Genomic DNA, 26,497 nt, shown 5'->3' with positions numbered 1-26,497 from the left:
AATGATAACAACGGTGTGTGTGTGTGGATCTCTCTGTGTGTGCATGTCTTGGATTTCTTGGTGTTGTGGGGGAGGGTACAGCGGGTATGTGCTACATTGGTGAGTGAATGTATGTGTGAGTGTGTGCCATCCAGGGGTAGACCCTTGCGAGCGATGAATGTGTTACTGTGTGTGTGTGTGTGTGTGTGTGTGTCAGCGTCTTGTAGCAGTGTAGAGTCAGAGGGAGATCAAACAGTCAGTCAATTACCTTGAGAGGGCTCCAGTGGCTGTGACAGAGAGGAGGAGGCTAAATATCCAGGATCAAATACTCTCCTCTGCCTGTCACATAATGAGGCAGCCTCACCAGGCTCAGACAACACGCCTAGAATGGTCAAACACAGGGCACGGACTGAAACTCTGCCATGACCTGAGCAAAGAGCACGGCTTTCACCACAGACCTTGTTCCTATACCTGGTGTTCCCTGCATTATAGTGAAACATCATCATGGAAGGTTATCGCAGTCATCATTCTACTTCCAGTAATAATGTCTGTTAAGCCTACCATTGCCTAATGCTAATTATAAACACATTGTTAAAGTAAGGAGAAATTTTCGCTGTATTTCCCTTGACAATACCCAATGTTATGGAGCTCACAGTAACATCATTATTGCATTTACAATAAATGAGGACATTATTGCATTTACAGTAAACTTTATTGGATTAATGCAATTACAATAAACCTGTTAAAATTAGCGCATGCAACTTAATTGATTCATAGTTAATGCAAGAAAGCACACATAAATATACAAGGTATTTTATTGTCAAAGTTTGATCAATTAAATACAAGATACAAGTTATAATTAAAATCCTGAAAATGGAGGAGCTGTTTGCCTGTTATATCCTGTTTTAACAATACATGAAATCAATTGGCCATAAAAAAAAATGTTAAAAATCTGCTTATCAGCTGAAAAACTTTTTCAGCCAGCAACTAAAACTGAGGATAAAGTAGAACTCATTGGCTGTTTATGCGTTCACTTTACACACGAGATACAGCCAGATGACACCTCATCGATCCCCACATCTTTTAAAGATATTACTTTGATTTGTGGCATAGCTGAGGTAATTCTCTCTCTCTCTCTCTCTCTCTCTCTCTCTCTCTCTCTCTCTCTCTCCTTCTCTCCTTCTCTCCCCATCTTTAGTGGCTAGTGAAGCCTGGTCATAGGGGTTCCTCCTCTAAATCAGTGGTCACATCTCAGCTTTGACAACATCCATTAGGTTCGACACACTTTGGCTATTAAAGGAAGAGAGGACGAAAGCTGTTAAAGGCCTATTTAAGCCAATGTGAGAGTGGGTTTATGTCTCTGTGTGTGAGTGTTGTCTGGGTGGGGTGTGTGTGTGTGTGTGTGTGTGTGTGTGTGTGTGTGTGTGTGTGTGTGTGTGTGTGTGTGTGTGTGTGGGGTGGGGGGATTGGACTTCATCTCAAAGCCTCCACCATATAGAGGGGTGGATCTTAACACCAGAGTCACTGGAGGGGCACAGTCTCATCTGCATATTGGCACAGAGACGCCCCCCTGGTGACCCCGAACTGCGATGGGATAGGGTGGAGAGGCTGGCGGCGTTCCGCAGGAGTTCACCGCCAGTTCAGGGTGAACGAGAGAGCGCTGCACCATTGATTGCTTCTGCAGGAGAGGAAAAAAAGGACAAAACAGAAGTAAAAACACTAGTGAGGGAGAGACCGATGAGAAGAGGGACATGGAGGAGGAGGAGGTGGAAAAAGATCACAGTGCCTCAAATTGGATATAAATGATAGATTAGAGGTGTGAGAGGGCTGTGTCTTTGTTTTCCAGGGATGGGTGTTATGTTGAGCCCTACACAGGTAGCAGAGTCACTCAGAGTGCCGGGTTATTGACTCCCATGATTGCCAGGCCAGTAAATTTGACCCAAGGCACCGACTGCAGTCTGGTTTGCTATATAGCACACAGCGCAGTCCCTTATCTCAGAGTGATCGAGAACCCCCCTTACATACTCGTGCACACAAATTACACACAAACCAAACACACCACTGGCAACTGAACCCAAATCCACTCTCAGCCCAAGACCCCACACTTACCCTCGGTCTTACAGTCATACACACAAACATACACACCCACAGGTGTACGCACGCCATCTCCATTAATGCGTCCAGGCAGGGGTCAATCTAATAAACATGGGGTCAGTGCAGTGGTCATCAGAGGCCTGTCTATGGTGAGAGAGCCTTTAAGGTGCCCCCTAATTGTATCCCTGCGGCCTTCTAGTCTAGGTTTTTATAGCCGATACAATGTACACAGACGAGAAGGGGGGGAAGTAAGGAAGGATGGAGAAAGGCACTGAAGAAAGGAGCAGAGGTAAAGAGGTATCTCTAATGTACTACTGATTTGACTCATCCGTAAGGGTCATGGTTTTCAACCCTTTTCTGCTGGGACTAGTTATTTTCAGGCAACCCCAAGCTTATCCTTTGTTTTAATCCTCCTGAGGAAATTGCAAGGATCCATTTTAATGTTCTTATCTTATAAACAAATGCAGGTCCCAACAAAAAAAAAGAGTCTTAAGTGTGCAAATAAAGATTCAAAAAAGAAAACCCATTACTGCCAGGCTTGTATTCACTTATCCCTCTGTCTGTAAACACATGTAAATTTTTCTTAGATCCATCTATCAAGGGATGAAACTCTTAATATCATCTCGTGGCAAACCTATTCTCCCTCTGGGAAAACAAGAGGGCACCTCAATATGGCTTCTCAAGTCCAGTTACAGTTGTGTTGCTAAGCAGCTGAGCTGCAAGCCAGCGGCCGCAGAAACAAGCCATTATCTGTTAGCGCTGAATGGTTAGTGAACAGGAGTAGAAATGAGTCGGGCAGAAGCTGCAGCCATAATCTGTCCTCATCAACGATGCTCCGATGCAGAGACGAGGTAGCAGGACTTGCTGGTGTAGGAGAAGCTGCCATTGAATTTAAGCTATCCAACTAAAAAGCCGGACTGTGATACCCTAACCCTAAGGAACCTGAGGCGTGTGTACCAGATTTCAAGCTTCAGCGTGACCCCAACTTGGGAACTGCCTAACCTGGAGGAGGTCAGAGGGAAACCCAGCACTGCCACCTCCCCCCACACCGCCAGACCACCTGATATGTTCGTTAGTTACCTCTCTCCAGCTTCTGTCTTGCCTTTCCTCAATCAGCCCTTTAGAATGAATGACTACCGCTCCACTGGTTTCACTTAGTGCGCCCATTGTGCATAACTCTAGTTTTGTTGGAAGGCCTGAGATGGAAAGAGGGACGTGCAGTGGTGTTGATTATCAGGTATCCACTTGGATAACATATTAAGGCCGTCCCATTGGACTAATAGGTCATAGGCTGTCATGGCTCTCATGCATAAGGCCTTTGGCTTGCAGGGAGAGATACAATACATTGTGGGAGTGGAGAGCCTTAAGAGACTAAACATCTTATCTACATACATATCTAATGGAGTTCATTCATTTTCACCTTCTATGTTGCCACAGCAGATATAAAGGCTGTGGAGCTACATTTTTAATAATGTAAGATGATCCATCTGCACTTTCTTTGCTTGCAACTTTTACGGCAAGTAAATATTTTGTAAACCCTGTTTATGTTTGTGCGTGTGTGTCTTGTGTGTATTTTTTACATGTAGGCACAGAGAGGCATGAGCTGACTTCCTGGATGAGTTTCATGTCCATCTTCAGGTTCTTCAGTGAGGCCCTGGAGGCGAAAGAGGACGAGGCGGCAGAAGAGACCCCCAACACCGTCACCACACGCAGCAGCTCCCTTAAAAACAGACATCAAGATTTGTAGAGGACCAACAACAGTGACATGGAACAAGAGGAGAGGGAGTCAAGGGATCAGAGGGGGGGAATGCAGAAAGGGAGGCTATGGTTCCCTGATCCTCTCTGCTATTTTTTTCTTTCTCCCTCAGTATCCTCCATCTTTCCTACTCACTCTTCTCCTTGAGCGTCATTTCTCCCTTCCAGCCCTCCCTGGCTCTGCGCACACATAGCCTTGTTGTTGTAAGAGACAAGAGTACAGGGTCACCATGTATACATCACAGTAACGTTTTGCATTACTTCTAGATGAGCGCAACTGTCAAAGCAATATGGGCCTGAGTGTTAGTGCTTCCCGTGGGCTGTGGCCTGGCTGCGGGTACGGGCCACGGCAGCAGAGATTAAGGCTGACAGGCGCTGTGCACAATGCGCTGTGGTGCACCTCTAATTGTCCTGACATCAGCCTGAACTGAGCTAATGCCCCGCCTGCCCTCCAGTCTGCACTGCTCAGTCTCTCCCTCCTCTCCCTCTCCCCCCTCTCCTGGTCCCAAAGCCTGGACTGCTTATCCTGAAATCAGCTCATGCTGTCTGAAATCTTCTGCTAAGACTCACTATCATTTCAGCGTGGCCAATGCCCATCTTAAGTTTTTTTTCAGCCCATACCCACCACAAATGTTTTTAGAAAGCGTGAACACACACTCTTAGCTGGTTTCTTTTGGGTGTTGTTTTTATGATTTATTCTTTATTCTTTAACTCCTCTGCACATGCAGTTAGCTTTTAATCCTGACCTTTTTCATTCAACTTTGTGTAAAATGTGGTTCTAACCCATGTATTTCTGGGATTGCAGTGCTGGATAATGGAGATCTCTTTTTTTTTCTCAGCTTTGAGCTAAATTTGAATGCACTCTCTCATTCACACTATTTGATTTTTAATATTAAGCCAATACTTCTCATAACTGTATGTGTTTACTTTAGAATATCTCTGGGTTTGATTTGCAAAACTGTGGAGAGTCCACCTCTCTGTGTTTATTATAAACATATATCTCTTTTTTCAGTTTTATATCCTTGAAATTGATGTCTCTGGATGATTGAATGTGATGAAACAAATAAAACAAAACACAACCAGTGCTGAATATGGAAAATTCAGGACACTGAGCATATTTAAAATCACTTAAAGTCAAGCATCAAAATGGGTTTGAGGGATATCTCATTTTAACAGGAGCCAGAAGTCAGCTCACAACACTCATAAAGCCTCAATATATCGCCTTACACATGTCAGGAAATCCAAGATTTCAATATTATTCTAAGCCTGAATGATATTTCCTTAGATGTTAGAGAAGTGTAACATATCTATTTTTTCCCCCCTTTTTTCCTTCCACCAAAGTAGTCTTCTACTTAGAAGTGACAAAGTCAGCTCCCTGCTCAGCTGCACATAATCTGACTATGTGACACAAACATGATAAATTTTTTTCCATAAGGCTCGTATGTTTTATAAACCACTCAAGGCTTAATGGAATACATTTCTAATGTGTCATGACATTAGTAAAAAAACTCAAACCGAATACTAAATCTTATGATACCTTAGACACATTCTCAAATGTATACTTTTTCTTTTTTTTTGAAACTTCAAATCGTTACCATTGTTAAACTTGTACACTGTGAAATCCTGCCTCTCCTGCCTACTGTGTGTATGGTTTAAGGCTTTTGTGGATTATCTTTTCTGCTGTAATGAGACAACTGTGGCTGATGGTTGCAGGCCTAATTTCCTTTTAATTTGATTCAGATCTCTCCAGGTTTCAGCAAAGAAGTTGGCTTATTATTTGATTTGATGAGTTTCATTTCAAGATACCATTGCTCATCTTTCTGCTTTTCAGCTACAATCAGTTCATTTTTCACTCCATAATTTGTATATTGTTGCCTTAGGAATAAACAAGACTCTGCTCACTGTTTTTTTAATAATATCCAGCAAGCCATATGTGAATGGAACTAAAGATGTAAGAGCAGCCTAAATCCAAAGCACAGTCTGCAAATAAAAGGGGACTAATTTTGCCAGTTGCTCTTGAAGACAATATTTTTTGCAGATGGTTTATATGTTGTATTGGTTTAAGAAACACGCCTGTATTTTTTTTAATCGCAGTACAAGCCTTTTGATTTTATGAAACCGCGAGTGTCCTATCAGGTCACAGATTTTTCTTATATTCTCAGTGTTTCTCTCGTGCTCCTTGATCCATTTCGGTTTTAAACGACTGTCTTTAAAAATGATTTGACATTTTCTGCAGCTCAATAATTACTCTACTTTAACATGATTGATTTCATTTTTTGCAATTAACCCATTAAACCTGTCAAAAGCAAATAAAACGAACTTTTGCATCTTGGTTTTGAAACTGTACACATTTTCATATTTCATTGTTGATTGTTTTATTATTATTGTGTCTTGTTGTGCTTTTTATTTCCTCAGGTTTTCCCTGCAAGACATCAGAATTATTCTTTTACAGGGTTGTCGGTGAAGGATAGCGCACAGAAGAGATGTGTGGGAAAAAATTAATCGCCAGAACTAGAAAATCCGGTGCGACTGTAAAGACAGACAGAGATGTAAAGTGAGTGCAGCGGGACGGGAAAGTGGAGCACCAAGTGAAAACTGACCTGTGTCATCATCTCACATGACATCTATGAAATCTGACCGAGAGGGAGGACCACCTAACGTGACTATCTTTTGTCTCCTTTCTAAACTGTCAAACAACTCGTTTCACTTTATTCCAGTGTCCAGTTTAAGTTGAGAGTGGCAGACGCAAGTTTTAAGGGCTGAACTTTTAAAACACGTCCTACAGGTCAGGCTGTTCTGAGCGATATCTTTAAACTGCTCATATCGACAGTAAGAAGTGTGTCAAAAGGAAAACAAACTATAAACAGTAATGCCCCTCTTTTTGGTCATTAATTTTGGCAAAGTGAACCCCCCACCCAACCAGCCACCACTCCAACTCAGCGAGGTTTTACAGCATCATTTGTTTTCACACGGTGAAACCGATCAGGTCATTAAACGCCCCCTCAATAAATCTTTAGAAATCTTTTCCATTAACCCCCGAAACAACAAGTGGAACCAGGCGAGTCCCCCTCACGCCGTGTCAGACCGCTGATTAAAGAGAGGCATTCAATCACACCGACACACACACTCTCTCCCTCTCTCTCTTACACACACACACACACAAGTGAACTGGACTCAACTTTCTGTCTTAAAAATGGATTCACAACTTCCCTTGGATATATATAACTTAACAGTTCTATGATGTTGGGAAAGAAAATGTCCATTCTTACAATGGAGAGAATTTTCGGAGTTTAATTAAATAACCTGCCTTCTGCCCAAAGCGATGATGTGGTGCTGCCATAAATTATGACCTCCAGTCACTTATCATCAAAGGCAGACGACTAATACACAGCGGAATAAATTATATTTTCGGCCAGGAATTATTTCACGCCCTGAGACTTGTTCACTATCTGTTAAGCTATTATATGGCGACATTAAAAGTTATGTAAAGTAAGTTTAGGTAAAATATATCCTTTAATTCACACCCATCCACTCCAATGCAGAGCAAACTTTTCACAAGTCTGGAATTTGGAGGCGTACGTGCTCCTGTTTCTAAGCATTTGTCTAAACAGAAACTACACCCCATTTATCTTAAAGTGATTTTCTGATGGGTCCTGTGTATTCAGACTGATCACTCATGCATCACTTTGTCACATGTATCTGTCTCTTCGTGTCTACGGGGTGCTGGTTTAAAATCTCGCGGTGGTTCCCAAAAGTTCTCCCCAAGGAGGGATTCCCCACATGAGAAATCAGTCTGATTTCTTTCTCTCTCTTTTTTTTTTAACTCGCTAGAAGTTAGCACAGCGTGTGAATATATAATAGGTATGACTGATTTGATTATAGGTTTCACTCTCCCAGCTATTGTCGTCAACTGGCGGTATACAGACGGTAACAGACAGCTCCACACTGAATCATATCTGCAACAGAAAATAACATCGGCTGCGGAGCTTTAGGGTGAAATCCTGCCAAATGGGGGGTCTGTGCTGTAATGTCAGGTTTTTTTTTTTTTCGTCTTTTTTTTTTTTTTTTTTTTTTTTTGAGTGGGTGGGTTGGGTGGGGTGGGGGGTGTCCTTGACATGATAAAGTTGGGGAACCTCCTTATGCTGCCCCAGCCTGATATTTCAATTTTTACTTTAAGAGAGTTGTTGTCACGCTTGCTTGCTCCGGCCCACTCTGATAGGCGCGCCATCCGTGCAGAAGATGAACTCTTTCCAAAGGAACCGGGCATTAGGCAAAGTTGGAATGTCACCCCTCTGACAGCCCCCACCTCACACACACACACACACACACACACACACACACACTCTCCTTCAGCACTCCTCCAGCGGATCACTGTCAGATCACTATTTGCATAATTATATGCTCAGCTCAGAGGAGAAAACTAACCCCCAAATTTTACGGGTCAACTAACTGCAACAATCAATGTTTTATCGGGTATACTAAGGGAAAAATATCTTTAACAATCATGGTGGAGGAACTCTCTTTCTCTCCCTCTCCCCTCCTCTCTATCAATTCAATTCAATTACTTTATTGGCATGACTGCTTATCAGAAACAATATTTCCAAAGCAGTTTTTAAAAAATGTAAATTCACCCCCCACCCTTGCCTCAAAAAGACCCAACCAACCTCTCTCTCTCTCTCTCTCTCTCTCTCTCTCTCTCCCTGTCTCTCTCTCTCTCTGGGTACGTGAGCAAATACTTTTTCATCTATTGACTGGGAGAGAATGTCTGGCTTAAGCTTTGGAGGTGCATTCAAGATTGTATCCCTTCTTCCCTTCCCCTATTCTGCCCCTCTTTTCTCTGCCCCGGCTCTATACTGTGTTTTTCCCCCAGCAGAAGAGGTCTTTAATATCAGGGCCTGTATACCAGAGCAGCACAGAACTCAGTGGCCGGTTTCGTTAGACATCATTACATATTCATTGACTTGCAGAGAATCCATTTAATCCAGTGGAAACAACTCCTCTTCAATCGCCCTCTCTCTCCTTCTCTATTCTAATAAGGACTCTCGGACTGAGACAACACTCGGGTCCGCAGACATCACATTTAAGGGAAGGGTGTGACTGGGCTTTTATTCTGGAGGGCGAGGAAGGTGCAGCGCTGCTGAAAGGCGCTAGCCCGGGCACAGGTGTTGCATCGAGTGGGGAGGGGGTGGGGTTGCCGGGCCTCTTATGGGTAGTAGAAAACATGCAAATGTATACTTTATTCTAATAGTCTGGATCAACTAATGTGCGAAATGTAACACATCATATATATATTTCTCTTATGCACAACTGCAGAGAAACACCCTGCCATTAAAAGTTTTTAAGGGAACAATTCCCAACAAATGAACTTCTGCAAAACTTGTATAATGATATCCTGAGCCTGCTGTACTCGCGCGCGCGCTCACAAGCACGTAATATAGAGAGACACATACAGGATGACACGCTATTCTTCTGCCTTTGCTCTCACCTGTCTTGGGGCTCCTATGAAAAAGCACTATTAAACCATAATGTGTGGAAATATGCAAAGCAAACCGGCTATCCCAGCACAATTGCAATTCCCCAGGTTATTATATGAAGAGCGGGGCTTGTAGAGAGAAGGAAAAATGCCTTAAGAGACCAAAATCACCAAGAAACACTACTGGGCTGAAGTCCCTATAGGAATATAATACGAATATTACCGTGATGTTCTAGTGGTTATTCGTTGGTATTTTCTTTTCTCGCCGTTGCTGTCTAATACTTCTAAGTAGCCACTACATCAGCAGCGTGGCCCTAATGTGTGCGTGGTGCGTGCTTGAGGATCCTGGCATATAATACTCCGATTGTGGGACAGCTGTTGGCAGAGCCGTTTTACGGTGTTCAGTCCATTTGGCTTTAATAGCAGCTTTCAAGCGGACCGCTACTCTATCCCCTCACCGCCCCCTCAATTACACCTCCTCTGATACTCTGCTGGCCTAAAGACTCCTGCAGTAAAAAAAAAACACCCTCTGAAATGCAATACATTTGAAGAATGGGCTCTGACTTTTAAGATTTGGGGCTATACTCTGATGATTTCAGGGAAGCAATGTTAGGCAAGCAGTGATGAAGGAGGGAGGAAAGGAAGTATAACACAGCTCATTGGCCTAGTTTAACAGGCCACCGACGACTTACTGGGGAAAATTGGTCATTTTGTCTTGATGAATGGCAGTGAAGATGAAGGGGCTCTAGGTAGGCCTGTGATCGGGGCCTTTCTCAGGCTGTAAAATGCGACTGGATATCTGCAAACTCAGAACCAGTAATGTGTGTTATTTAGCACTCTGTAATTTGTCCAGTCTCAAATATCATATTGACAAATGCCAGTTTTAATTACACACTTGTGTGTGTGTGTGTTTTTGTCTTTTTGTAAGAGACGCACACTCAGCCATCAAAGAAATGACTCTGATTGTTGTGTGCGACATAACCTCTCCCATGATTTCTTCACAAAAGCTGAAGAGAGAGTAAATTTACTGCTCACAAGTTTCAGTCACAAGTCCCTCTTTACCTCCAAAAAAGTTTATCCACTATATTTACTCTTCATTTTACAACCAGTTGATTTCAAGGCCTTTTTTATCCAATCGATTTAAAAACAAATTGTGTTGTTAAAGGTCTAACACTGGACCAATATTTTATCATAAATAATACAATTCACAGGAACTTCAACTGTTTTTTTTTTTTCAATATTAGTAAATGCTTTAGTAGTTATATTTAGAATAATACCGAACAAATAACCAGCATTAAAAATATTATAATAAATAATGGAATACTATAAAAACTAAACTAGATAATATTATTTTAAAAACACTATATAAAACTAATTTTCATAGTAGAGCTTAATAGTAAACAAACTAAATACAACTTCATTAAAAACAAAAGATATATATTCATATATTTAATTATTTCAAAACCTCCTGGATAATCCATTATCATAAAGGACGCCTATGAACAACATTTAAATGGTTGTGATTTAAAAAAAACAACAATTATACAATCCAAATACGAATCCAAAAAGGAAGTGACTGCAGTTTCTGCTATGCATAAATTAATATTAAACGAAAATAAATATTTAGATATTTTATTTTTAGAATTTTAATAAAGTCTTCTAAAAGTTTACTGAGAGTTTGTCTGCAAAAAAGAAGTGAAGAGTTTTCATTGGAAAACCCCACTGGTTCATTCTGTAGAGGAAAAAAAAAACATCAATTCTCCTCATAAACCTGTGCATTAGTACTAACAACAACTCCAGAATTGTATTGTCATCGATGAGGTCTTATTTTAATAAATCAAAGGAGGTCGACTGTGAAAAAATATTTTCTTGCACTTAAAGCAACGAAATAATGAGGTATTTCCAGAAATCCTTAAAGTACAATCCTCCCTGAATCAATATCGCATTGGAGCTGGAGAGATATCGATTAGTTGGTGGTTAGAGACAAGGCCTTCACTTACACTGTTAAAAAAAGAAAAAGAAAGCCCTTGAACCAATTTATTAGCCACATATTTTTTCTTTACATTTTTTTTTCTTAAAAAGGTGAAAAGTTGTTTAAGAGAGTCAAATGAGTCAATATTTCCCATTTCATTTCACCTGTTCAGCACATGTTGTTTAGTTAAATATTTTTGGAAATCTTCTAAAAATAAACGCAAATAACTTTAGTGATGTCTGGAAAATGTTGCTGATGCATATTATTTTTTTAAAAAAAGTTGCTCTTAAGTGAGATAACCTCAGCTTTCAGTTTGTTTGTTTTTTCATTCTCAGAAAAAACAAACACTTGAAAAATAGTTCAGTAAAGACTAAAGGCTGAATTTTTGCAGTGTACTCTAACCCACCGTCTCCTCTCTTTTGGGTTTAAAATCTCTGAGGAAAAAAAAAAAAGGAGTGCAACGCGATATTAAATCACACATTATAGATGAGTTTCATCATGTGGACGCAGCCCTCCGAGGATAAACACGGCAGTGCGTGGGGTAAGAATAAGATCCAAGTTATTATTACTGAGGGATCGGCCTTTCACTGGCAGCACCCTGCATCCTCATTACATCTACCCCAAAAAGAGATGAAGGTCTAAATGAAGTTATTGCCATCCAATGAACTCAAATTAGCCGGGCCACACCATGACAGACAGCTCGGATGAAGAGAAGAGGGGGAGGAAGCGGGCTTGGAGGGATATAGGTGGTGGGATTGGCAGGTGTATGTTTTGATGTGCATTTCATGGTTTGCAGGGCCCCTTAAGTGAAGCTGAGTTCATTTTGAATCTCCGTGGTTAAGCGAGTTAATATACTTGTGTTATTAAAGGGCCTGCAGTCACCTTGCAGCCTGCTCTCTGATGCCTAACCCCTCCCTCCCATCCCGACGGCTTTAAGACTTTGTTCCCATCTATTTCATTTCTTTATCAACCATTCAAATATAACGTTTCTCTGCCTCTCTCTCGCTCACAATCTCTCCATCCGGTTGAATGGCTCTCTTTCTTGTCGCTGAGGTCCTCATTGTGTTTGCTACCTGAGTCAGCAGGGAGGATGAAAAGAGGAGAGTCTGACGGAAGGAAGGACGGGAGGAAGGGGTAGTTTGACATGCAGAGAGGGAGACAGAGGCGATGATAGGCGAGGAGGGGGAGGAGGGGGTGGGAGGTGGGGGGAGTTGAGTGAATTTACCTGCTCCTCCGGTGGCGAGCTGTGTGCGCGCGCGTGTGATAGCGTGTGTATGTGTGTGTGAAGTTAACAACACAGCGGCCAACTCTACTTTATTGCTGTTTATCCCTGCAGCAAAAGCTGTCAGGTGGTGACAGATTGGCAGCATCTCTAATCAGTGGCCTCTTCACTCCTCTCTGAGATCCCCTCTCAACTCCTCACAAATGGATTGTTACTAATGGCATTTATTCTTTACTTAATACATATAATGTATATAGAGATAAAGTCCAACTTTTCAGTTTTACTATTCCACCTATGTCCAGATAATTCATTTTACAGGTTATTCATAGGCTCAATTATTTATTTTTGAATGAGAATTTGAAAATGCAGTCTTAAAATTAAAAATGAAAATAGAAGAGAGTTGTACTGCATTGACATAATTAAAAAAAACATTTTAAAGGTAGCAAACTTGCAGCAAAACAAATAAAATCGAGCTAAAACAGGGAATTTGTAACTATTTCAGTCTGATTACAAGAAAAAAAACATATCCAATTAAAACTAAAATATTTTCCATAGTCTGCAGAATCTCTAACAAATTAAATGCAACTCATTTAAGGCAACAAGAGTGCAGAAGAAAATCAATTCATAAGGACATCGTGTTTTATCTGAATATTACAAATATAGGCAGTTTTTGCATTTTATGGATCAAAAAGATACATAAAACATTATATTCTTTGATCTAGTGGAGATGAAAAGCACATTGTTTACGTCTCGGCTACTGACCGTGCAACCTTTACAGCTATATTCAATATTAATATTTATAGGATTGTAATAACACTCCAACAAATTATCCAAAAAGTTCTGTTTTTACCTAAACTTTCAACCTTCCATAACTGCGTGTCCATGGATTGTTTTCATAATAAACGGAGATGTGTGTGAGAGTGTGGCTTTGATATTCCTCACACACACAGATAAATGAAGACTGTCAAATAAATCGGCAAGCACAAGAACTTCAAGTGCGAGGGGAAATCTTGAGAAAAGCATGACATCCAACCTGAGCTGCCCGGGTCTCATACAGGGCCCGCAGAATAACAGTGGACCTAAAGCTATATTTCACTTAGAGCCTTCAATGGGATTGGTGCTTATCTCGCCAACACAGCGCTGCTGACCTGTAGGCTGCTGCATCAGAGGTGTGTGTTTGTGTTGAGGTGTTGACCTGTCAGGGGGGACTTGTTAGGACTTTAACTCCGACTGCTGGCGGTCTCCAGACATCCGGGGGTGGCATCGATTTGAAACTTGTCCTGTCTAATTTGATGATAACATCCAGCCTGCCCCGCCGCAGCACCATGGACAGCGCACTGTCTTGACCTTGCCTTGCTATCAAATTACCCCCGTCTGGGCCACGGTGGGAGCCCAGCACCAAGTTTACTATAGGCTGAGGGAGAGAGAGAGAGGGGGGGGGGGAGATAAAGAGAGAGAGAGATTTTTTTTTCTTCACCAAAAGACAAATCTTCTCTGAAGCCAGTGCTTACACTCTATAATACTGTGGTAAATCAAGAAGAGGTTGGCGGTTTACATAGACTGTTGCGCCAACCGCCTATGTAAACAATACTCAGTTACACTTACACAATGACTTTATCTTATGCTTTTATCCTTAAAGGACCCATCCTTACCTACACGACTTCCCCGGGGTTAACAGGCTCCTACCTGGACAACTTAAACTCTACTCTGTTAACTGGAATTTCAAACTGGCCACATTTAACCAAGTGATATAAAAGTTGAATCTTTTTTCCAGTTGAATTTTCCAGTCGTGGTTGAAGTATTCAGATCATTTACTGTCATAAATTAAAAACCTCCATTAAAAGATTTGCATTGAAAAAGTAAGTGAAAGCAGATAAGTACTGTTTGCAAAATGTACTCAAAGTACTCACAAATCAGAAAAATGCATCTGTGAGCGTTATGTACATTATATACATAACTATTACTGATGCACCGACTAATGTTTAAGTAGCGTTTTACTGTTGCAGCAGGTGGAGGTGACACTTATTTTAACCATTTAATAGGCTGTTGGCCACTTTATCAATTTAACAGTGTATAACTACTAACTGTCAGATAAATGTAGTGGAGTAAAAAGTCTGAACATTTCCCTGAGTTACATTACACCACTGACTTTTTCCAATGAAAATTTGATTTTGTAAAGTATGTTAAACATCATTCAGAACATGTTTTCCAGGTTAAAGGTGCATAATCTCACATTTGTGAAACAGATTGAAAGACTTCATCCACTTTACCAGAGCAGCGAAAGTCATCTCTCCATCTCACGAACTACGGAGAAAGCAACAGTTCAGTCGGGCTTGAAGTCAAACCCAACAGAACACGTACAGTATGCGGACGTCTGCTGAATAGACGTGCGCATCAGTGCACGTAAATAGATGCCGAGCGAAAACAGAAAACACAAGCAATTTATATTTTTGCAAATCTTCTCAGAATAGTTACACCCTATCAGCTGCTGCACATACTGTGGTAACAAGTTGATTTGGGAACCAGAATGTCTAAAGTTTGAGAGAGAGCCCAAGGCACTGACGGGAGGAGGATTTACTGGTGGAGAAATAGAGAGAGGGAGAGAGAGGGAGAAAGGGGCTGTTTGATGGAGCTCTACAGCTTTGAGACAGCTTGTTAATTAAAACCCCAAGAGATGAGGCTCTGCAGCCACCGTCCATATCAGAGCACTGCTAACTATACTGACAGCAAGTTACTTAACAAGCGAGCGCCTCAATCCCATACCTTTTTATCACAGGCAAGCAGTGAGATATTTTAATTCGTTAAAATCCCACTGTGGCGGTGAAATATCTTGTTTTCTACTTAAGAAATTATGACAAACCTTCGTATTCTCTGTCAATCCAGGGATAGAGCCCAAATGGCTGCTTATGCTTCAAAATCCACACACCAGCTTAAATGTGGCAAATTCGATTAAGGAAGGAAAGAAAGGAATGTCAAAAAATGGAGTGAATTAGTCTAGACATAGTTTGGGTGGTATTAAATTCTTAGCTTTATATTCGGGCATTGGAATTATTGCCAGAATCAAAGTAGCTTGCGATTTCAGAGAGGCAGATAGGCCTCAGTGCAGATACAAAGAGGTAGCATTAAGTCAAAACAAAGGGGGCTACTGCGTGTGTGTGTGTGTTTTGGGTTTTTTTTTCTTTTTTCTTTCTTTCTTTTTTTTTTTTTGGTGAATGCGTTTTCTGATCAATTTCAATCGAGGTCATCATACGCTTTGTCCCCATGCATTATTCCACCTTAATTGAACCCGCAACCCGCCCTTTGCCTGCGGGATCTCTGAGCTATTTCACTTCTATATGCATGTGTGAGATGATGGCTTGTTAAGTCGAGGAAAACAAATACCAAGAGAGCCTTACTCAAACACTCAAAATGTATGACGGGCCCATGCCCATTGTTCAAAAAATAATTGAAATGCTGCTTCCCTTTCTCTCTCTCTCTCTCCCCCCCCCCGCTCGCTAATAACGTGTTAGCCAAGTGTAGGCCAACTCATGTAAATAGCAGCGAGGAGACAGACGTGGATTTGGAGGGAATGAGGTGAGTGAAGCCTGACTGGGTTTGGAGTCCTCTGGGTGGGGGGGGTGGGGGGTGCTGCAGGTGGAGAGGCCTCGTATACAGTACAAGCTAACCTGCTGTGCCACACCACCCAGGATCTAACGGGGGAGGAAGTGTGACTCTATGTGTGTGTGTGTGTGTGTGTGTGTGTGTGTGTGTTGGAGGGGGTGTCTAGAACAAATGGATAATACAGCTCAATCAACAATGAAACCCTGCCCGTTGTTAGATTAGAAGCTCCCTGTAAGGTCCAACTCCTGTAACTTCTGTGTGTATAACTATTGTCTATGTCTTTTGTGTGTTTTCTTTAAGCCCCCCACCCCATCTATTTATTGTAACAGGTATGAAAGTTTCTTAGTACTTCAGCTAGTGAGATATAATATGTATCACTCTCCTGGCATTAAAGTCTACTATAAATTCACTCTCCATAGGAAATGTTTGACATACTCAAAAAATATTTTCCATATAATAATTAGATTGACTCTACATACAATACTGGAGCTCACATTTGTATTTTTGATGTCTTCATATGAGGAGTAGATGAAGCCACAGTGAGGGGGGAAAAAAAGCCAAAACCATCATTCACAGCCCACATGGGCAGCACTTGCACTGTGTTCATCTTCAGCCACATTAGAGAAAATCTATCTTCTGGATCTGTCCAGTGATCTACTGGCAAATTCAAAGATGGTTAAAATGCAAGAGTTACAGTTGGAGATCATTATACAGATATAAAGCTATCAACATAAACTAAAAACAATTAGATCTTCATTAAAATGTCAATCTCTCCACACATGTTTCTGCAAACGGCCACATCTTTAAATAACATCTCACAGTGGTATTGTTTTTTAGTTTACATCATTAAGATTCAAGTCAACAGAAACTCGACTTTGAAATAAAAACATTTACTTTTCAGTGCAGCAGTGGCTCTTTCCATGCGTGTGTGTGTGTGTGTGCGCGCGCGCGTGTGTGTATATAGTGCGTGTTTCTTTGTCACTGACTGCCGTATTAAGGCCCCTGCACCTGATCTGTTTGTGGCTGGTCTGGGGGGCCACGGCGCTTTTTAAGACAGCTGTAAAAGGCTCTCCAAGTCTCCAGCACATTCATCAACGTCAGACACCGACAAGCCGCTATTTAGTGAAAGTGTAACTGCAGCAGTATATTTTAGAGCAGAGTGGGCCACTCAGCAAACAATACAATGGACTTTTCTTCCCCCCCTTTGGTTGTAACCAATCTAAAACAGATTATAAAGTCAGACAGATGATCGTTGGATTGTTTAAAAAAAATCATAAAAATTACAAAATTGCATGAAGGTTAATTTTCGTTCATTTTATATTTTTTAACGTAAATAACAGACTCTGTTTTGCGTTGCTGCCTTTCTCAGATACATTTTGTGTCATTATAGTTAACAGCTTCTTAATATTTTCTGCGAAGCCAAAATAATGTTAAATATTTCTGCAGTATAGATTTTGCAGTCGATCTTAATTCTCTGTTGCATCTACAGATTGAGTTCGCCTGCCTTTATTTAAATTAATAAGACGTTTATTTGAGGATGGATCATTTAAGTCCTTTTATTCCTTTCAACATAATTTGAATTTGAACCAGTGTATACGTTCTGCAACGTTACATTGCTAAAACAAACAATTAATTATCTGAAGCTCAAATATTGTGCTATAGTCTGTGTTATTATCAGTGTGCATTAAAATTAAACGCATTACTGATCGCTGGTTTTAATCGATGTGATTCCACAGCTTAGCAAAACCAACAAAAAAAATGACAGTCGACATAGGATGAGGCAATTATAAAACTCCCCCACTATTCACAGCGGTGGGGTTGCATTAAAGTCGGTTTGCAGCGGCTGAAAATTTCCTGCTTTTAAAAAATGGCCCTGGATACGTTGCTCTGTGCTGTGCGGTGGACTGAGAGCAGTGCTGAGGAGAGGGAGAGAGAGAGGGTGTGAGGCGGTCCTTGTGTCAGAGGGTCCCACAACGCAGAGCGCCATCTAGCAAACAAAGGTAGAAACAATAACAGCATGGAGGGTCTGGGAGAGAGAGAGGGAGAGAAGCTGTCTTTACGCACACGGCACACAGGGGCGCGGAGGGACGCCACAACAAAGCGCCGCGGTTTAGCGCTCTCAAACACTAAAAAAAAAAAAAAAAAAAAAAAAACTTTGTGTATCACGCACGATCCCAAAGCCCTGCCGTGCCTGCTATGGAAGCTTGCCATTTGTACAAGATTAATACACGATCCAGCTCAAATCGATTAATTAGTGTTAGTGTAACGTCTGCTGTTTTTTTTTTTTTTTTTATTTTGCCACCGGATCGTATTTTAATGAGCATCCGAGAGGGGTCGAGATGGCAAAGCAGCTGATCAGTGGTCAAAGCTGAAAATGGGAGAACTTTTAATGTCAAAGTGGGTGAGGGAGGGGGTAAGAGCGGCCGGCGACTCCCCCACTTGACAAAATCAATCGATACTATCACTCTCAAGCTCCATCACAGCGTTTTACTGGGGATGTGTATGTGTACCACAAGCAAACAATACATCTTCTGTCGAGTGCATAGTTGCGAATCAATTTTATATATATATATATATATATATATATATATACACACACACATACATATATATATATATATATATATGCTCTGCTGCTGCTGAGAGGTGTTAAGAGGTAGGTTTTCGACCACATGAAATAAAAGAAAAGAAAAAAGGTAGAATCGTGTGTAAAATGGTCAGTAATATGTCTCCAACTCTTCCATCCTCACCCACTCAGTAATCTTCCTTACTCATCCTCACCGCAGCCCATTGTTTCATATACAAAGACAGAACTAAGTTGTCATCCCTGTAACATCATTGCTGGTGATGATAGTGCAATAACAGCGAGAGCAGCTCTAGCCACATACAATATAAGCAGTAATAATGATAGCAGTGGTAAAAGCCTGATCGCGAGTGTAAGGGGCACAAGCACTATTAGTGCAGCAATCAATGCAGAGCTATATATCTAAAATGATCAAGCTTCATTCAGCCGGCGGATTCTTCATGTTACTATTCATCTTAGTCCACATCATCACTGCACAGGTTAGAAAAACATCGTGTCAAGTATTAATCTCATACATCAGCGACTGCTGCAAACTGAAAAGCTTGTGTAATTATTTAATTAGTGCACCTACACAAGCCAAATTAACAAATACAGAAAATCGTTTCTGTTTATTATTTTTTTCTTTTAGGTCTGGGAGGTAAAATAAATCTAAATTTCCAATTTTGACACATTACTTAAACATGACATTGAAGTGTAATAATACTAAAGGCAACGTGTGAGTGATTAGTAGGCTTTTGCAATGATATATGAACCGAGGTGTCAGGGGCAAAAATTCTCATATTCGTTATCTTGTCATTCGTCCCTCGACAACCAGCAATTTGTGACAATTTTCGCTCGGTTAAGGCTTTCAATAATCCCCCCACAGCTTCCACACTGAGAGTAAAGTTTAGACTGCATGAGCACACTTAGAACTGGGCCACTAATATAGTTTTGGAAATGATTATAATGAAATTGTGGCTCCTTCCACTGCAGTTTACCTCACCTAATTTTATTATATATACATAATGATGAAGTGATAAGTGTGTGTGTGTGTGTGTGTGTGTGTGTGTGTGTGTGTGTGGCAGGAGAGTGAATTAATCGATTTATTAATTAATGAGAAAAAACATTAGCACTTTTATTACGTGTTCTGCCATTATGTGGTATTGTTTACATCATTTACTATTCTCTGGTGAGGAGACTACACCAAGTGTAATGGTCATCCGGGTACTGGTGATTTATTACATAAAAACCCTGAGCTTGATATAAAATGACATAATCCTTATATAAAAAATATAAAACAAACGCTTCAAATATTTGAACACCTCATGGCGTTCAGTGTATCATTCAGTTACAATACATTACATTAATACTTTTCCCGATTTTTTTCTATTTCTTTTCTTTTTTTTCCTGAGAAGTAAATCCTTGACATTCTGCACTATTACCAAAATTGTAGCACATAGTCTAGTAATCAGAAAATTATAGGCTTGGTCCCTGGCAAAGCCTTATTTTGGTTCTACGAAGAATCCTTTTAGAAAGGTTCCTCTATCTCCCCAGCGTTATGGTGCTGTAAACAACACCGCGAGATTACATGAAATGTTCCACATCAGCTGCATTAAAGGAACTTTCTGACAACCACACTGGCCTTCCTTATTTGAATTCATCCAGTATTTTATTTGCACAAATCAGGGGAAACCACTGAAGGAGAACCCTGGAAACTCCTTCCTTTGTGCACCTAAACCTCTGTGATCCACTTTACGGACCACATGTTTTATTTTCTGCTGCACGTTCTGCAGGGCCATGCCACGGTGCTGAGACCCCAGCTTCCTTATATACCCGCCGCCTGCGTGGAAAGCAACGAGTGAAGATGTGACGGGGCGTATTTGAAGTATGACGAGCTTTGTGGTCCACTCCTTTTCATTCCCTTGCCTCAAATATACGCCCGCTTTCAAATAAGCCTCTTTGGCAATCCCATGCCGACCCCCCCCCCTCCCCAACACACACACACACCCCCTGCCACCTTGACATGAATGGGCGACTGACCTTTAGGGCCGTGTCCACTCTGCGGTCCAGTTTTATCCAAATAAGCCTTCTTCCCCCACCCTGCCTCATATGGTGCCAGCAATTCTTTACTGATATCATCAGCGGATGCAAATGAATTTGGACGGGGTGGTGTGTGTGTGTGTTGGGAGTGGGGGGTGGGTGGGGGGGGGTAGTGGTGGTGTAGTCATGGACAAAATACCACACTGGCTGCAGAATGCTGCATGTGGAGAGATGGGAATATTGAATACCCCGCCACCAGAACCATTCCCGAATTCAATATTGCAAGAAGAAGAAGAAGAAGAAAAAAAAGAATACACATTCCTATTCCAGAAATCTTGGCTGTGAAATACCACCAAGAAAAAATCGCCATTCAAATGAGATGCGTTTATTTCTGCATGGCCTTTGAAGAGAAGAGAGGGGTCGTGTCACTCAAAAGAAGGAAAGGGCCACTCCGTTATAACCCCCCTCCTATTTGCTCTCCCTCTCTCCCACCCTTCCCTTCCCCTCTTCTCTCGCTCCCACCGACCCCCACTCACTCTTACGCACGCGCGCACACACGCACGTACGCACATTTCCACTCTAGCACGCTGGCTTTGGGGGCGACACAGAGGCTAGATTAGAGCTTTGCTCCTTTAACAAGGGAGAGGAGGCACTTCTATAATCACAGCGGCGGTATGTGGGGCCACAAAGAGTTTGCAACCACAGGGCGACTGGTCTTCTGTAGAGTGGTCCAAGCCCTGGGCAAGCCAGAGAAACGCTCTATCCAACGTATTACTGGGATCAAAACACAGTGGTTATAGTGCGTGAAGAGGTTATTAACCCACAGAGCACAGCGAAAGACCACTTCTAAATCTCCAAACAGCATAACCCTGGCATAGCCCGACTTAAGACAATTCACCACGTTAACGTGACCAGAGCACAGCGCGAATGATCAAGTAATTATTCAGTCTCTGTGTAGAGAGAGAGCAATACATCCCTTGTTGACGATTTAGAGTGTGTTTCTGCACGACTACTGGCATCCCGTCCCTCCCTTAAGCACAGCAGTGTAACATGGACATACAAATTTGATGGATGGTGCTGAGTAAGATGGAAAAAAAAAGACATGTATTTATCAACATGCCGCATGTCCTCTGAGGTGGCTGAGGGGAGAGGGGGAGAGAGAGAGAGACAGAGAGAGAGAGAGAGAGAGAGAGACAGAGAGAGAGAGAGAGAGAGAGCATCAACCATGGAGACTAAAGGGAGTCAATGGGAAACCTTACCACTGTCAGGAGTGGTTCTCCGTGCCACAGATGAAAAACACCCTTCGATGCATCGTTTCAGTCAATCATAATAGACCTACAGCAGCCTCTCCGAGCAATCTAGCTAAACACAGATAACAACAATATGAGCTGCAACTTTAACAGTAAAACAGTCTATAACACAACACTGGATAGATAGATAGATAGATAGATAGATAGATAGATAGATAGATAGATAGATAGATAGATAGATAGATAGATAGATAGATAGATAGATAGATAGGTCTATTAATGACAGTTCTGTAGCAGCCTTAGTCCACAGCAAAATATCTGTCACGCTTTACTTCATGCAAACAGATGTAAAATAATCACACAATACGAGATTTGCTTTGCTATATTCAGATGATAATTTTATCTGTATCTGCACAAATGCACCCAGAAAAAATGAATTATTCTACAGCAGGCACACGTGCTTTCATCATGTCATGCTAAACCTAATATAGTAATAAAACATAAACGGAATTAGTCTATTAACCAGATCCTCAGCAAATGACATTCACATGTGTTTAGTGCAGAGGGCTGGATACCTGCTAAAAAGCTTGCCAATTTATTGTCAGTGGATAATATAGCAGAGGACTACAGAGGGTATGGGCTCAGTGGATTATATCTTTACAAGCATTATTCTGCCTGAGTGAGTGGATGGGGAAAAAAACGCACAGGCTACAACAAAGATTGGTCAGGCATGAATGCGGCCTGTGTGTTTTGTCTTCATAACATATTAATCCATCAAACCATGAAGTGGGGACTATTTGAGCCCTATACTTTAATGAGATTTTTTAAAGATATTTTTTTCTCTTAAAAGAAAACTTCAGAGCAGTTTAAAAAAAAAAAAAAAACTTCACATGCAAATAAAGCAGAGCTTAGTAGTGGCCAAAACTTTTTTCTTCCTTCTCCTTTCTTTCTTTTTTCATATATTTTTTTATTTTTGCATATAAAGCAGCGAAAATGGGTCACCAATAAATTCTGTCTCAGCATTGATGTAATTGCAACAAAATGCTGCTGAGTAAAAAATTGAGGAGCTCGCTGACTGCGGTGGCACAGTCACACACACACACACACACCATCTGGAGTGTATTAGAAAGAGAAGCCGTAAATATTGCTGAAAAGCCCAGGCGTTATCAGGTATGTAAGCCCGGGCCTTGCTGCATGGCCTCCCATATGTTGACATAATCGGACTGTTGGGATGTCTATTAAAACCTATCTGAGTTTAATAAATGAGCACAGTAATTAAATTCAATTTGTTTGTGCAGATCTCCCAGTGACTCCCACTGTTGGTCCTGTTTACATTTTTCAAGAGGGGTGGATTATTATGGGATGAAATGCTGCAGGGCTCATGGGATGTTATGACAGCACTGAGGTTGCTGTTACGTTTGGACCAGAAGCAACAGGTTAACTGGCTTCAGCTCCAACTTTCCCCCCCAAAAATTCCACCAACTTAACAGCTAATTATTACAATTATTACATCAATTATTAATAAGTTGCTTTGTCTTTCATGATGATCACTTTGCCGCAAACATACACACAGCCTCTCAAACTTAACAGAAGGAATTAGAAGTTCCTCTTGAGTTGAACACACTCTGTTACATCCGATTCACGCTTTTCCCCTTTAAAACCAAGCATTTCCTTTCCGACCATCCGGGTCCCTCTCTCTCTCTCTTTTTCCTGGTAGGTAGTGTGATTTATTCCACACAGCATTTATACATGTGCACAACCGCGCGCGTACACATGCAAACACCCCTCATTCATGCAAACAAAAGTCCACATACTCTACATATATAGTACACCAGTGAGAAAACTTGCACTTTTGGAGGTTGATGCCACGTGCTGATTAATTTCTTGTTGGTGACAAGCACGCACACTGTCCCCCCCCCACACACGCATGCATATATACAGATACACACACAAACACAGACACACGTCCATCCTCTTTCACTTTTTACGTATATATGCCTCCTCCCCTTTCTCTCACACTTCTCTCTCTCTTTCTCACTCACTCCCCCTGGCTTTATCCGTTTCAGTCCGAGGAACACACAAGAACACTGTGCAAAAGACACACACACACACACACACAGACAGACACACACGAGCGCGCACACACACACACACACACAGAGGAAAGAGAGAGAGGAGGAGAAGGGGAGACAGAGGGAGAGAGAGAGCGAGAGAGACCGTCAAAATGAGCCTTACTTTTTTTCTTTTCCTGTCGTGAATCTTCATCCATCCGTCGTTGACAGAGCTTGACTTGATCCAACCGTTTCTTCCCCCAGCGCTTAAAAAAAGTCTGTCGTAGTGCGCTTTAATTAATATATTTCTGGGCTGTGTCCCGAACCCAGAAGCTTTAGAGAAGGGAAGAGGAGTGCAGATTGAGACATATTGAGCCCGCTTTAAAAGGATCATTTCATCATGTGGGAGGTTGGGACACACAAAGTTTGGACCCGTGACTGGCATTCCGGAGAGACATGCATATTTTAAAACAACAAAGCAAGACAGAGACCGGGGGCCCCGGGGTGGGAGGGGAGAAAACTTGGAAAGAAGTTACTATCAGATGAACAGCTGTCATTGTTGGGCAAGACTCGAGCGCATATTAAGATATAGTCATCTGAAAAAAAAAAGGAGCTTGTCCAGATAATGTCACTGGTACTCGGTCTATCACTCATTCAAATCTTTTAAAGTTTTCATTTATTCCTCCAAAAATAGGTTTAGTTTCTAAAATACACAAATTGTAAATCATTCATCAAAAACAGAACTTTAACTTTTCATGGTCAAGAGATTTAGAATTTACTTTTTGCTCTTGTTATTGACTCTCTGTGTTTATTTTATTCTATGCTGAAGCCGTGAATAACAGCTTTAATGATGGACAAACCTTTTAAAGATATTTTCTGCAATTGTGACACTAAATGGAACCAAATGTCCACAACTAAGTGGAAAAATATTGACCTACTACTTGGATTGGAAATAAAATCATCATCATTTACCTTCTCATAATGAAGCATACAGGCTGCAGTTTTTTAAATCCTCAAATATTTAAATAATAGCAGTTAAGGTTGCAATTTAAAACGTCTCCCACTTCTATTTTGTCAAGTCACACACAATTGTATCTCTCCCAAGTAAAGCCAGTGTGCTTAGCGCTGTCACTTCTGCACAGCTTTTACAACATCACTCCCCCTCTACTCTCTTACTCTCTCTCTCTCTCTCCCTCCCTCTTTTTTCTTCTCTGCTTTACTGGAAGGTTTTCTCTCTTGTGCACGGGGTCCATTCGTGCAAAAAAGAAGAGTGGAGAAGGCATAAATAAAAATGTGTTGGCTGTGACGAGAGATCTGTCCGCTGGAAATGAAGGGCCAGGGGAAGAAGACAAAGGGGGGAAAATGCATGCAGTGGTGTAGAGCTGGATATCTCTGTTAGTTGTCAGCGTTTAGTCCATGGCTGTGGAATGCTAATGAGTGAGGTCTCTCTCCCTTTCTCTCTCTCTTTCTCAATCCCCCCACTCTCCTCCTGTTAACCCCCCTCCCTCACCCCACTCCCCCCCACCCCCCACCCCCACCCCTCTCCCTCTCTCGGGGAGAAAAAGCGGATCGATAGCTGACCCGATGGTTTTGGCCAATGCTTTATTTATCTGGCCAGGCAATGATATTATCAGCCTTGAACGTTATATACAGCAGACGTCTTCCTAAATCAACACAAAGGGATCCGCTTACACAGCGATCCGGGCTTTCTCACAACCACCTCTCTCTCTCTCTCTCTCTCTCACTCACTCACTCACTCACTCACTCACTCGGCCAGTAGCGCGCGCACACACGCGTACGTACGCTGGTAAGATACACGCTTTTACGCACTGGCATACGAAGAAGGCGCCCGCACACATACATACAGAAAGACCTCACACGTATATTAAAAAAAACCCCTACCATTGCCTACACAGAGTTACGACAATCCTGACAAACTTGCGTGCACACACACACATTAACACACGGGCGTGCACGCGCGCGGGGGTAGGGAGGCGTCCCCGGGAGGCATCCCCTTATGTTACATTCACAACTAGGGATATTTTATACCCCGCAGGGCTGGATTTGATCCATGGCTTAAAGGTTGCCTATGAGGTCCGCGGACAGATCTCAGAACAGCACATTGTAATTATAAGATATGCCTGTCTTCATTGACTGTGTACAGTCAATACAACAAGAAACTCGAGCTGTTTGCTGAGATATAACTCAAACACCTCACGGGAATCCATTTAATTTTAGACATTTGTCCTCTCTGTGCCGTTCCCAGCCATTTTGCAAGCTCGTGCTGGATGAGGTGTAAGTGTGTGTGTGTGTGTGTGTGCGTGTGTGCGTGGTAGACACGGCGAAGCACTTGTTGTCTTGTGTTGTCATCATTTTTACGCAGAAGACAATATGAGAAATAAGCCGTGTCATACTTCAGAGGGCCCCCCATTCATACACGGAGCCGCTATTTGGAAATTGTTATTGTCTCAAACAACAGTATTTGTCAAATGTGACCG

At 41.7% G+C, this 26,497-nt stretch overlaps 1 protein-coding gene and 1 long non-coding RNA gene across 6 annotated transcripts in view; one reads left to right on the top strand and one right to left on the bottom strand.

The window, feature by feature from the left end:
* fam172a (family with sequence similarity 172 member A) overlaps positions 1 to 6,160 on the top strand; it is a 156,549-nt gene extending 150,389 nt beyond the window's left edge. For both annotated transcript variants that reach the window (XM_018668786.2, XM_051074982.1), the window contains exon 11: positions 3,660 to 6,160. In XM_018668786.2, coding sequence (XP_018524302.1) covers positions 3,660 to 3,820 — 161 coding nt within the window. In that variant the 3' untranslated portion in view covers positions 3,821 to 6,160. The remainder of the gene's footprint in view (positions 1 to 3,659) is intronic.
* LOC108878270 (uncharacterized) lies at positions 777 to 25,488 on the bottom strand. Of its 4 annotated transcripts, XR_007814407.1 has the most exons (5): positions 24,184 to 24,948; positions 21,958 to 22,060; positions 13,691 to 13,909; positions 3,654 to 3,793; positions 777 to 1,657 (listed from the first exon to the last, which is right to left on the bottom strand). It is a non-coding gene; the product is annotated as an uncharacterized LOC108878270 (long non-coding RNA). The 4 variants fall into 4 exon arrangements; XR_001960209.2 differs by lacking the exons at positions 13,691 to 13,909; positions 21,958 to 22,060 and adding an exon at positions 24,972 to 25,488 and having other exon boundaries at positions 24,184 to 24,332; XR_007814406.1 differs by lacking the exon at positions 13,691 to 13,909 and having other exon boundaries at positions 24,184 to 24,940.
* Between the last annotated feature and the right edge of the window lie 1,009 nt (positions 25,489 to 26,497).

This window comes from Lates calcarifer, linkage group LG13, assembly GCF_001640805.2.
Source record: "Lates calcarifer isolate ASB-BC8 linkage group LG13, TLL_Latcal_v3, whole genome shotgun sequence".
NCBI classification, from domain to species: domain Eukaryota; kingdom Metazoa; phylum Chordata; class Actinopteri; family Centropomidae; genus Lates; species Lates calcarifer.
Note: the sequence above shows the minus strand (reverse complement) of the source record. Positions and strands in the feature narration are given on the sequence as shown.